Source organism: Pelecanus crispus, chromosome 19, assembly GCF_030463565.1.
Source record: "Pelecanus crispus isolate bPelCri1 chromosome 19, bPelCri1.pri, whole genome shotgun sequence".
In the NCBI taxonomy this organism is placed as follows: domain Eukaryota; kingdom Metazoa; phylum Chordata; class Aves; order Pelecaniformes; family Pelecanidae; genus Pelecanus; species Pelecanus crispus.
Window position 1 is genome coordinate 7,571,980 of NC_134661.1, and position 10,542 is coordinate 7,582,521.

At 59.1% G+C, this 10,542-nt stretch overlaps 1 protein-coding gene across 1 annotated transcript; it reads right to left on the reverse strand.

The window, feature by feature from the left end:
* Positions 1-1,448: 1,448 nt before the first annotated feature.
* Positions 1,449-10,056, reverse strand: RNF214 (ring finger protein 214). Its single transcript, XM_075723164.1, has 15 exons — positions 9,965-10,056; positions 9,652-9,877; positions 9,344-9,403; positions 8,827-8,967; positions 8,000-8,139; positions 6,918-6,986; positions 6,018-6,114; positions 5,644-5,732; positions 5,082-5,184; positions 4,537-4,635; positions 3,827-4,203; positions 3,111-3,246; positions 2,898-3,005; positions 2,410-2,505; positions 1,449-1,700 (listed from the first exon to the last, which is right to left on the reverse strand). Exons 1-15 carry the CDS (start codon positions 10,054-10,056, stop codon positions 1,635-1,637), a joined length of 1,899 nt encoding a protein of 632 aa, XP_075579279.1. The 3' UTR covers positions 1,449-1,634.
* Positions 10,057-10,542: the final 486 nt, after the last annotated feature.

A 10,542-nucleotide genomic window follows, 5' to 3' on the forward strand; every position in this document is an offset into this window, starting at 1 on the left:
GGTGGTGGCGGCAGCGACGGAGGGATGCAGGAGGAGGGCAGGGCTCTGCCGCTGCTGGCTCGCCACCTCCCTTCCCCAGGGCAGCCACCCTTCAGCTCGCAGGCAGTTGGTAACGCTGTATTTCCTTGCTTCTCCGCCTCCGACTTGGACAGGAAAGTGCTTTCTTTTAAATGCCAAGATTCAGTAATTAAAAGGCAACGTTCCTCCGTGAGCAAAAGCTGGGGCTACCTGCGGCACTGGGGCCAAGCCACTGGTTCGGGTGGGGACAGGGGCTGGAGCACTGCAGGGCTGCGGTAATTGCCCAGCACAAAGCTCGTTAACTAAATCCCGCAGTTCGGTATTTCTTTGAAAAAGCAGCAAGGGAGCCAGCGCGCGAGGCAGGAGGAGGAAACACGTGTGGCGCAGGGGAGGCAAGCCAGCCCTAGCAGCGGGCACCGCCGCGGCAGCCCGTGACGCACCCCTAAGCTGTCCCGCTTCGCTGCTGGCGCGCTTGTGAGTAGCGTCCAGTTCCCACGCCTTGCTCCAAAACTGCAAGCACCCAGCGATTCCGCTCCGGCGCGGCAGGGCAACATTACGCGATTGAAGAGCACACACGGACCTCCGCACCCTCCTTCGTGCCTGCCCAGGACTGCCCCCCCCAGGACCCCAGAGACTCCGTTGCGGACCACTGCCTTAAAACACGCTGGTAAGCGTGCGCACGCGGGTAGAAAGATGGGGCCTGTGGCCAAATTCGGGCATGCTGTGCCCAGGCAGCGCTTGCGCTGACCAACCCCGAGGCATAGGTGCCTCTGGCAGTGCTGAATTTGCACCACGGACTGCAAATAAGGGGGGAAAAAAGTCCTGCGGAGTAAGTGCAAGGTTTGAAGCGGTGCTGAGTGCCTCGCAATCCCACCGAAATCCATAGAGAAAGGGTTGGAGAGGGGAAACTAGGAACCGCAACAGGTTGGTTATCCTGCAGCGCGGCTGAATCCATTTGCTCCCCAGCGCCCAGAGTTACAGCAGGGAACGCAGGGTGAAGGCACATGCGGAACTCTGCCCCGCAGGAGGGGGACAGGGACGGTCACCGCAGGCTGTCGCTGTCGACTCCAGTACTCTGTAACCTATCGTCTATGTAAGAACAATGAATGTTAACACGGTAAATTATTATTACATTAAAAAAAGACCACAAAAAAAAAAAATGCTCTGCATCTGCAACCTGTTCATTGCTAAGAGGGGAATGGCCGGGTGATGGCTGTGGCAGGGGAGCAGCCTGCGGGGGCATGGGGCGGCAGGGCAGCCCGCCAAGGGGAAGGGTTTGGGGCAAGTGTGGAGCTGCCGGGAGCGCCGGCCCTGGAGGAGCCGCTGGAAGCCAAGCGGGGAGTCCCAGCAAGCCACTTACGCTTTAACACCCATCCAAAAGGAAGCCAGCAAGGCTGTGAACAAAGAAATGAGGAGCAGCACCAAATCACTGCATAATATACACACTTTATTTATGAATTTGTATGTATACAGACTTTCTATACACACATTACCTATATAATAAAAATGTACATGTGTATACATGGTCGTATAAATATAGAACTGTAGAAATCTTAGAACGGATCCTGTCTATTCACAGCAACTCCTCCTGTGGGACCGCTTTGTTCGAGTAGCCGTCATTTGGGACTTGGACAAAAGGGGCAAGTGTCATTTGTGTTGGTTTGTGCCCAGAATTTGATGCACTGGAAGAGAGAGGATTAGTCAAGAGCCACTGGCACAACTCAAAGGCGCTGCAAACAGCGTGGCATTACTTCTCCAGACTGGTGCTGGCAAGGGCACTCATTTTAAGGGATGGTCTCTTTTGCTCCTTCGCGACAGCCTCCATCACAAGGTCGCCTTGTGGAGGGAGCCCTCTTCAACCTAGCAGGATCATCGGCCCCGCCTCAAGACATGGTTTTCCATTTCCTCGGCAGTTGCTGGAGGCCCCAGTGCCATTGGGATGAGGGGTTCGCCTACACAGGGGAACCACCGCCAGCACCGCCAGACGAGAAAGTCTCCTGCTTCCCCCCAAGAGCTCCTGTGCGCAGCCCCGCAGCGCCCAGACACCCGGGTGACGGTGGCAGCTCTCCCCATCGCCCTGTACTCTGGATCCTCCCAGACCATCACGCTCCAGGAAGGCCAAAGGCCAGGATCTAACCCTCCTCGCAGTGAGCCCAGGAATAAGGACAGCCTGTTCCTAAAGCCACCACCGGGGTGGCCCAGCTAAAGTTATGGGAAGCAGGGGGGCGGCAGGATGCGGAGTTGTTTATTGATCGCACCCTTCTCCTGGCAGGATCTCGGGACAGGTCCCAGGATCTTGCTACCTGCGCCCAGAGCCCCCGGGAGGGAATCGGCGCTTGGAACCATCACAATAGAACCCAAGAGCGGCACGCAGCGGGGAAGTTCACTCACCTCCTTGTGCAGCACGTGGGAGCAGGCCATGGGGTGAAGGTCGCCAGGCTGCACGAGCTTCTGGCACATGAGACACAGCTTACAGGCAGCCGGGCTCTGGGACGAGCAGCGAGGGAACAGAAAGGAGACAGGCACGAAGTCAGACACCCCAGCTCAGATCACATGTATTCCACGTTCCAGCTACTCGTCCTGCCAGCTGCAGCCATGGTTTGCCCCATTCCTCCCTCTGCACACAGCTGTCGCACGACGTTGGAGCCTCCCACACCTCTATTGCGGCTGTTTCCATCTTCCCCAAAGTGAAGCACGAAGGATCCATGCCCCTAAGCCTTCCCCTCTACCTCACCAGCCTGAGCAGCTGTGTGAGGAGAGAGGCCCCAGCTTCACCAGCTCATCCTTTTGGCCACTCCTCAAAGGTCGGGCTCCCTCTCTCCCTCCCTCCGCTTTCCCTGGGGAGGGCGAAGCGCTCCAGGAAAGCCAAAAAGCCTTACGTGTGACGCCGTTCCAGGGTAAGCCACCTGGGCCGGGGGCAGGAACATGGGTGTGCTGATCTGAGGCAGCGGAGCGGAGAACATGGGGGCCCTGATTCGGCTGAGAGGCTGCAGCAAGGCAAACAAGGCACATCAGAAAAGCGCAGATGAAAAGGACGCCCGACTTACCCCACATCACCTTGGGGAAAACCGGCCCCCCCACCGCTCGCCCACCTGAGCTCCGGCCGCTGCCCGCTCCTGCTGCTCCGCCAGCTTGGCCGCCACCAGCTGATTCAGCTCCTCCATGGTCAGACCCGCCATGGTCCTCCGAGCAGTCTTGATCTGCTGCAGTATGTTGGTGAGCTGGGCCCTGCGGGGACAGCAACCTGCTAAGAGCTCCCAGCCACCGCCGGCGAGCCGAGCGGCCCCCGCGAACGGGGACCCTCCGACAAAGGCCCTGCAACACTGCCACAGGCGAGCCGGCCACCCCAGCGCCAGGGAAAGCCTGCGGCACAGCAAAGGAGTGCGTGCTCTCAACCATCTGCCCTCTAAACGCGGCGAATGGCACGCTGAGCGAGCTTCTGTCCCCAGAATGCCAGGGAAAGAGCGGGAAACGCCCGCTGGATGGGGAGGCAGCGCCCACCTGTCGTGCAGCCGGGATGCAGCACCGCGGAGGCCGAAGGACTCGCCTGGGGCAGTGCTGCGTGTAGGGTGCTCTCGGCTGTGCTCAGGTATCACTGCTGTCCTTTAGACAAAGCTCCAAACGTTTCTCATTCCCAGCGCTATGGCAAACCTGACGGAGAGCACCCAGCCTTTGCTCCTCGCCTTCAGGCTTCCCTCGCTTCCTCCAGACCTGGCGAGCGCCAAGAGGAGCTCCGCTTCCCCTCACCCCGGCTCACGTCCCGCACGCAAGTCTTCGCTCTCCGGGAAGGACGACGCCAGACACTTACTTGTTGCACTGCGGAAACCGAGTCAACAACTTCTCCAGCAGCTTTTCCAGCTTATCGGCCGGCTGCGGCCTGTGAAACTCCGGAGTGACGTTAACTCCTCCCAGGCCTGGCGGAGGAGGGATGGAGGCGGCGGGAGCCATGTGAGGGCCGTGCGTGCCCATAAGCGATGCCACGACAGGGCTGTTTCTTCCCTGGGAAGCAGGCAGCGGCGGGGAAGGCTGGTTGGGCCTGGAGATCGCAGGGTTCAGGAGAGGAAAGGAGAGCGCCCGAGGATCAGCACTCGGCATGACCATGGGAACGGGAACCGGTCCGATGGGAAATGGGAGCCTGGGAGTAAGGGATGGGTTGGGCTGGAATGCTGTCAGCATGAAATCTGTCTGAGAAAGAAAAACGGCGGGAGGAGAAAAGGCTGGTTAGAATAAGCCCACCCGAAAGCAGAGCCGAGCGCCTTCATCCCCAGCCAGGCAGGCAGCGGGCTGAACCACAGGCACCGCAGTGAGGGAGAGAGACCCTTCCCCTCCTTGCCAGGGACGGCAGGTAAGCCCGGACAGACATGGGACGAGCAGAGGACTCCAGAAAAGGCAATCCCGCACAGCCTCCTCCAACACGGGCAGCGCCAGCAACGGGCCAGCGGGCAGACTGTCCCCAGAGCCTCGCGGCAACTTCCCCATAGGGAAAACTTGCGTTCGCCAGGCTAGAGAGGCACTCACTTCTGAGGGAGGTGGCGGCAGCGTCGGGGTTGGGATCTGCGGGAGGCTGCTCAGCTTTGTTCCATTTCTCACCATCTGAATGTGGTCGTTGAACTGATCCTAGCAGAGAGAAAAGAAAACAGACGCCTTTATCAAAGCCTCTGCCTGAGGAAGTCTGGGGCACCACGTGCCTAGAACACGCAGACAGACCCCCCCTCTCTGGGCAGAGCATTCCCAGCCCTAGAACGGCCACAGGCCCTAAAGCAGACACACTTTGCTTCTCTGGGAGTCAAGAGAAGGAAAAAGGACCCAGAGGGAGAAACGGAGTAACTGCCTCTGCAATTAACCCAACACGCTGCCTTCGCATCCCCGCACGTGAGCCCGAAGAGGCGGGCGGATCTCTGCGGCTGCTCGCAAAGGCAGGCTGCCTGTGCTGTGCTTTTGGGCACACAGCTTTTTCTGGGTCTCGCCCCTCTCCCGAAGAGGGCTGATACTAAGCATGCAAAGTAGCATCGACGCGACAAACTGCTCGCTGTTAGGCTGGGAGCCATTCAGCAGGAACTTACTCGGACGCTTTCCTTGGTCATTCGTATCCTGTTCAGCCTCATCTCCCACTCCTGCTTTGGCCTCATTGTCTCCAGCGTGGGCGGCGCAGACCTGCAAGCGCAACTAAACTTTCCTACTTGCAACTGTGCTCTCACCGGCAGCAAAGCAGGAGCAACTGACACCCCGCAGCCTCCTGCCTTCCCCCATCGGGGCTCCCCTCCTCCGGCCGGGCGGGAAGAAGGGCTCACACCCAGGCAAGAAACCCCGCAAGAGGAGAGCGCGTGGTGCTACCGGAGTGCCGACTGATCCGGAGGACAGAGACACCCGCACCACAGCCGGTGCCATGCCTACTGCGCTCTGTCAAGAGCAGGGCATGCGTTCGGCAGATGAGCAACAACAGGGAGTAAGCACAGCCCCACACACCCTTGTTTTGCGACACTACTGAATCACTATTTCAATAAGAAAGCCACAGGAAACCTTGGAACCAGTTCAGTCAAACCTCCAGCGTAAGCAGAGGAAGAGCAGATGGGTGCGTAGGGATGCTTGAGTTACCCTGCTGTTTCTGAGACTACCCGGACTTACTTGAGGTAGGTGAGGTGTAGCTCCGCTTCTTTTTCTGCTTCTTCTAGTTTCAACACCAGCAGCTCCTTTCGGCTCTCCAGGGACAGGATCTAGCAGAGAGAGGCCCCACATAACAAGGAGCTTTTTTGTGCTCCCTTGTTTCCCACTGCCAGACCGCGACTGTAATCTCTTCGCTAGGCACCAGCTAAGTCAGTCAGTCAGTCCCAGCTAACATTTACTGCACTGCTATTTGCTTATCCCTTCCCTTGTCCCACGGAGAGGGGGACTTGGCCTCATCCTCAACTGCTGCTGATCTCACGTAATCATTCATTACATCCTGGAATCTTAAAAAGACTCTCTTCAACTGCTTTGCAGGTAAGAAGTCGCCTACTGACCTCTGCTTTCCAGGCCCGTTCTGTCTCCTCAAGAATGTTCCTGTTGATTTCATTGTGCTGGTTCTTCAGCTTATCTAGCTCCATCTCCCACAGCTGCCTGCAGACAGAAACATGAGTCGGCTTAGGCTTAGGCACTGGAATGGCGTGGGACAGGAGAGATGACAAACTCCCACAAAACCGATCGATCCTGGTAGCTCTGGATGGGGTGAAACTGGAAGATCAACAGCTTGCAGATCATGACACCAGCCACAGCTCCCAAGGCTGCATGAGTCACCGTCCCAGGAGCGAGCTGCTCCAAAGCACGCAAACAGCCAGCGTGCAAACACGCTGGGCAGGACAAGGAGAGGGGAATCCCCCGCGGCAAAATGTGGCCCAGCTCCAGGGAAAGGTGCAGAGGTCTGAACCAGGAAGCGACCTCAGCCAGCACGCAGAACTAAGCCGTTCTGATCCTGGAGAAGTTTAAAGCTGGCCCTTTCCACCTGTGTTACGCGAGCATCTGTGTCTGGATCTGGAGCTTCTCTGCCCAGCTTTAAAATACCTGAGCGTGCCAGAGTTTAGCGCAGTTGGGCAGCTGCGGGGAACAGACAAACAGCTTTGCCCTAATTCTGGGAAATCAGAGGTAGCAGTTACAAGCCGAGTTGATCCACGGAGCATAAACTCTCATCTTATGGAATCTTTATGTCTCAAGTATCTATGAGCCTGCTTGTGACCAGGATCAAAGAGGACCTAATCCAGAGAGTGGGGGCACCAGCCTGCTGGAAGAGGAGATAACTGGACAGCACTGTTAGAGCGCTCTCTCTAGCCTTCCCCGCCAGAAGGATCAGATTCACTCCAAGGCAAAATGACTGGAAGGAAAAGAGCATTCAACAGCATTACTCCGGTAATAGGCAATAGCCTTACTTTTCATCGGACTGCTCTGCGATCAGAGAAGCAATCTTGTTTTCCTTCTCCTCCTGCTCTTTCAGCAACCTGCACGAGAGAAAAAGGAGAGACCGAGTCACCTACTGCGAAGACGTTACCTCCCAGCCGCTAACGCCGCAGGTCCCCGGTTTAAGCAGCACACTGGCACAGCTGCGCGCCCAGCGTCACGATGTGCTCTGAAGACTGTGCCGTTCAGTCGCTGTCTGAAAGCAACCACGAGCATCCTCCAGGGCAAAAATTCTGCTGTATCATGACACTGCACGAAGACTGTGGCATAGAACCAGCATCCACCACGGGGAGCTGTGCTGCTCCGACAACGCACGCTTTGCAGCCATTCACTCGGGGTGAAACAGGGGCCAAGGACTTGGAGCCATTACTAAAGGAGCTTTATCCAAAAACATCAGCGAGCCCTCAGAATAAAAAAAAAAAATCAGACCTCTACGACACAACAGAATGGCTCTGTAAAAGCGCAAAGTCACCATCCAAAGGAACCTTCAGATCTTCACAAACAACCCATGTCTTGCTTGTGTTAGACCCCGCCCCGGACCTCGCAAGATTCTTCACCCATCTTACAGCAAAGCCCGATGGCAGCAGTCAGCCTTTCAAACCGTTCGGCATAAGGCACAATCGAGCAGCCTGCCGCAACGGGAGATTTTGAGGAGAACAACTTGGAACGGCCAACGAGACCCTACCCCGAGCGCTGCAACGCAGCGGTCCTGCCTCCTGCGGAAAGGCTCTGGGTTCGGAAAGACGGCAGCACGCAGAGCCGAGCTGCATGGTATCCTTGCCAAACGCTGTCCCTGTGTACACCTAAGAGGCAAAGCAGTAACCTGCTGCCCCAAAATTCGGGTTAAGATCTTCTGTAAAGAAAAGCTGCTCTGTCCCTAGTAGATCCCTTCAAAACTGTACAGGTCTGTCCCAAACTGCTCGCCAAAACAGTCACTGCTCCCAAAAAGCCTGAAGTGATCCTCTTTTGCTTAAGCATGTATACATCAGGGTTAAGCTATGCCTTTTATCCTAAAAAAAACCCTACCCCTCTACTTGCTTTTCCATACTAATACCTTCTGCCTTTCTCACAGAGTTTCTCAATTTCTGCTTTCAGATCCTGCTCTTTCTGCAAGAATTCTTTCTTTTCTTTCTCCATCTTCTTCTTTGTCTCTTCCCGCTTGATCGTAACATCCTGAATGGCTTTCAGGATCTCCTAGAGTAAAACAAGCATTGCACAAATAAAGAGCAGAATTCCCAAGCAACGGTTTTGTTTTTAAATCCACTGTTATTTTAGATTAATGGAAGAGAGATTGTGAGATTACACGCGTCATTGAAATCTTTCTTTTCAGTAGATGCAGGCAAGATGCATAGCCTTGTTATGAGGAAACCCAGGAGACAGACACAGGGTCTAAACCATAGAAGGATTTTAAGGGGCAGTGAGTTGTGCTCTGGTTTAGATCTAGCTGATGCGATGGTTCCTTTTGTCTTAACAAAAGCGTGAGCTACCACAGGGCCAGTTGTGAATCACTCATTTAACCTAATGATCCCCAAGCAGCGGCCGCAGATATCGAATCACATGGAGCTAATTATCCTCACTTCGCACCAGTTTTCACTCAGAAAAAAGGCCGAGACGTTGCAAGATCACTGGCAGGAGCGGATGCACACGCAGGATGCCGTGTTAGGAATTAGTTCTGAACTGCTTGGCACCCCAGGTTGGGCGGGGGCTGGTCCTTAGCGCTGTGAAACTGTGTGGTACCCAAGAGAAACTGCCGTGCAGCGTGCTGCTGCTCACGGCCCGCTCTGCTCCTCTGCACGAGGCCAACGCAGCCCTCCTTAATTGTGTAAGCAGCAGTGCTAAGAGGCAGGTTAAAGAAAAAAAAGAGTCAACTTTGCCAAATACCTGGTGGTTCTTCATCTCTTCTTCCCTCCGCTGCTGGAGCTGCTTAAGCTGCACCTGCAGCTGATTCTCCACTTGCCTCTGTTTGTCCAACACCTCCTGGTAGCGCTCCTTCAACAACGCCCTCTCGGACATCATTTTGTCCTGCAGCGGAGAGTGGATATTTAGGGAGAACCTCCTGCTTCCCCCATCCCAAAGAGAGTGCGGACAGGGGCAGGGAAGCTCAGCAGTGCCTAAGGACCTAGCGGGCGCTGCTGTCAAGAAGCACAGATAAACGGCTTCCACTTTCCAAGCTTGGGCTCTCTTGATCAGAAAAGACGAAGGGAGGCACTGCCTGCAGCCGCAGCTAGTGCTGCATTTCCTCCTTTAAAGAGGACCGCCTAAGAGCTCCAAGGCTGGCACTAAAGGAGGAAAAACTCCCCGCGGGAAGAGCAGCGCTCCAGCTCCTTTGCCCGGGGAACGGCAGCATGGGAGCGCAAGCAGCAGGGCCTGGCCCCGACCGCAGGGCTTCGATACCCACCAAGTTCTTCTCGATGTCCTGATCCGTGCTGACATCCGTATCGGCCGTCTTGAAGTCGGTCTGCAAAGGGAGACGACCGCTGTCAGACCCCCGGCCCCTGCAGCCTCGCCGAGCGGCCGGAGACGCGGCAGGGCCTGCTCCCGGCGGCACCGGGCTCAGCGCGGCCGCTCTCGCTTCGCGCTTTTGGGATCCGCGAAGCCAAGCGCTCTTTCGGGCGGCCTCCTCCGGCAGCCGCGCCCCCGGCCCCGGGTTTGGGGGGGGGGGGGGGGGGAGCCGGGCGCACGCCCCCGCCGCCGGCCGGCACCCACCTGCACCGCGATGTTCTGCGAGGGCCTGGCCGGGGCCGCCTCCGGGTCGGGCTCCTCCGCCGCCCCGCCGCGCCGCCCCCCGGCCTCCGCGCCGCCGGGCCCGGGCTCCCCCTCGCCGCCGGGCGCCGCCGGGGCCTGGCCGGGGGCGGCCGCGGGCTCCGCCTCGCCGCCGGGGCCGGCCGGCGCCGCCTCGCTGGGGCTCTCCGGGGCGGAGAGGGCGCTGCCGCTGCGCGAAACAAACAGCTCGGTCACTCGCCGCGCCCGGCCGCGGCCGCGGCCCCGGCCCCGGCCCCGGCCCGCCGGGCCTACCTACCTGCCGGGCGGCGCGGCGGCGCCGGGCTCGCAGAGGCGCGGCGGGGCCGGGGCGGCGGCGGGGCCGTCGGCCTGCGCCTGCTCCAGCGCCATGGGGGCTGCGGCTGCGGGGCTGGGCCCGGCTGCGGCGCTGGGGCTGGGCCCGGGGCAGGCCCCGGCGCGGCGCGGCCCGGAGCGGAGCGGAGCGGCACGGCCCGCGCCCCCGCCGCCCCGCCCCTTCCGGCGCCAGCGGCGGACGTGACGTCGCTGTCAGCGGCACCGGGCATCCGGCTGCGGGCCCGGCGCCGGCCCGGGAGCGCCCGGGGAGCGCCCGGTGAGTGCCGGGGTCCGGGCCCGGGGAGCGGCCGGGAGTAGCGGGGTGGGCTGGGGGAGCGACCGGGGAGTAGCGGGGCAGGCCCGGAGCGGGCCCGGGGAGCGGCGAGGCAGGCCCGGAGCGCCCGGGGAGTAGTGGGGCAGGCCCAGGGGGCGCCCGGCGAGCGGCGAGGCAGGCCCGGAGCGCTCGGGGAGCGGCAGGGGTAGGGCTCGGGGAGCGACCGGGGAGTAGCGGGGCAGGCCCGGGGGGCGCCCGGGATGGGCCAG

Excerpts from the sequence above, each read along its gene's own strand:
- RNF214 (XM_075723164.1), bottom strand. The coding sequence starts at position 10,056 with ATGGCGCTGGAGCAGGCGCAGGCCGACGGCCCCGCCGCCGCCCCGGCC. Across the intron at positions 6,115-6,917 it reads GCAGAGCAGTCCGATGAAAA|GCAGCTGTGGGAGATGGAGC; the intron begins GTAAGGCTATTG and ends TTCTGTCTGCAG. Across the intron at positions 4,204-4,536 it reads TGCCGCCACCTCCCTCAGAA|ACAGATTTCATGCTGACAGC; the intron begins GTGAGTGCCTCT and ends TTTCTTTCTCAG.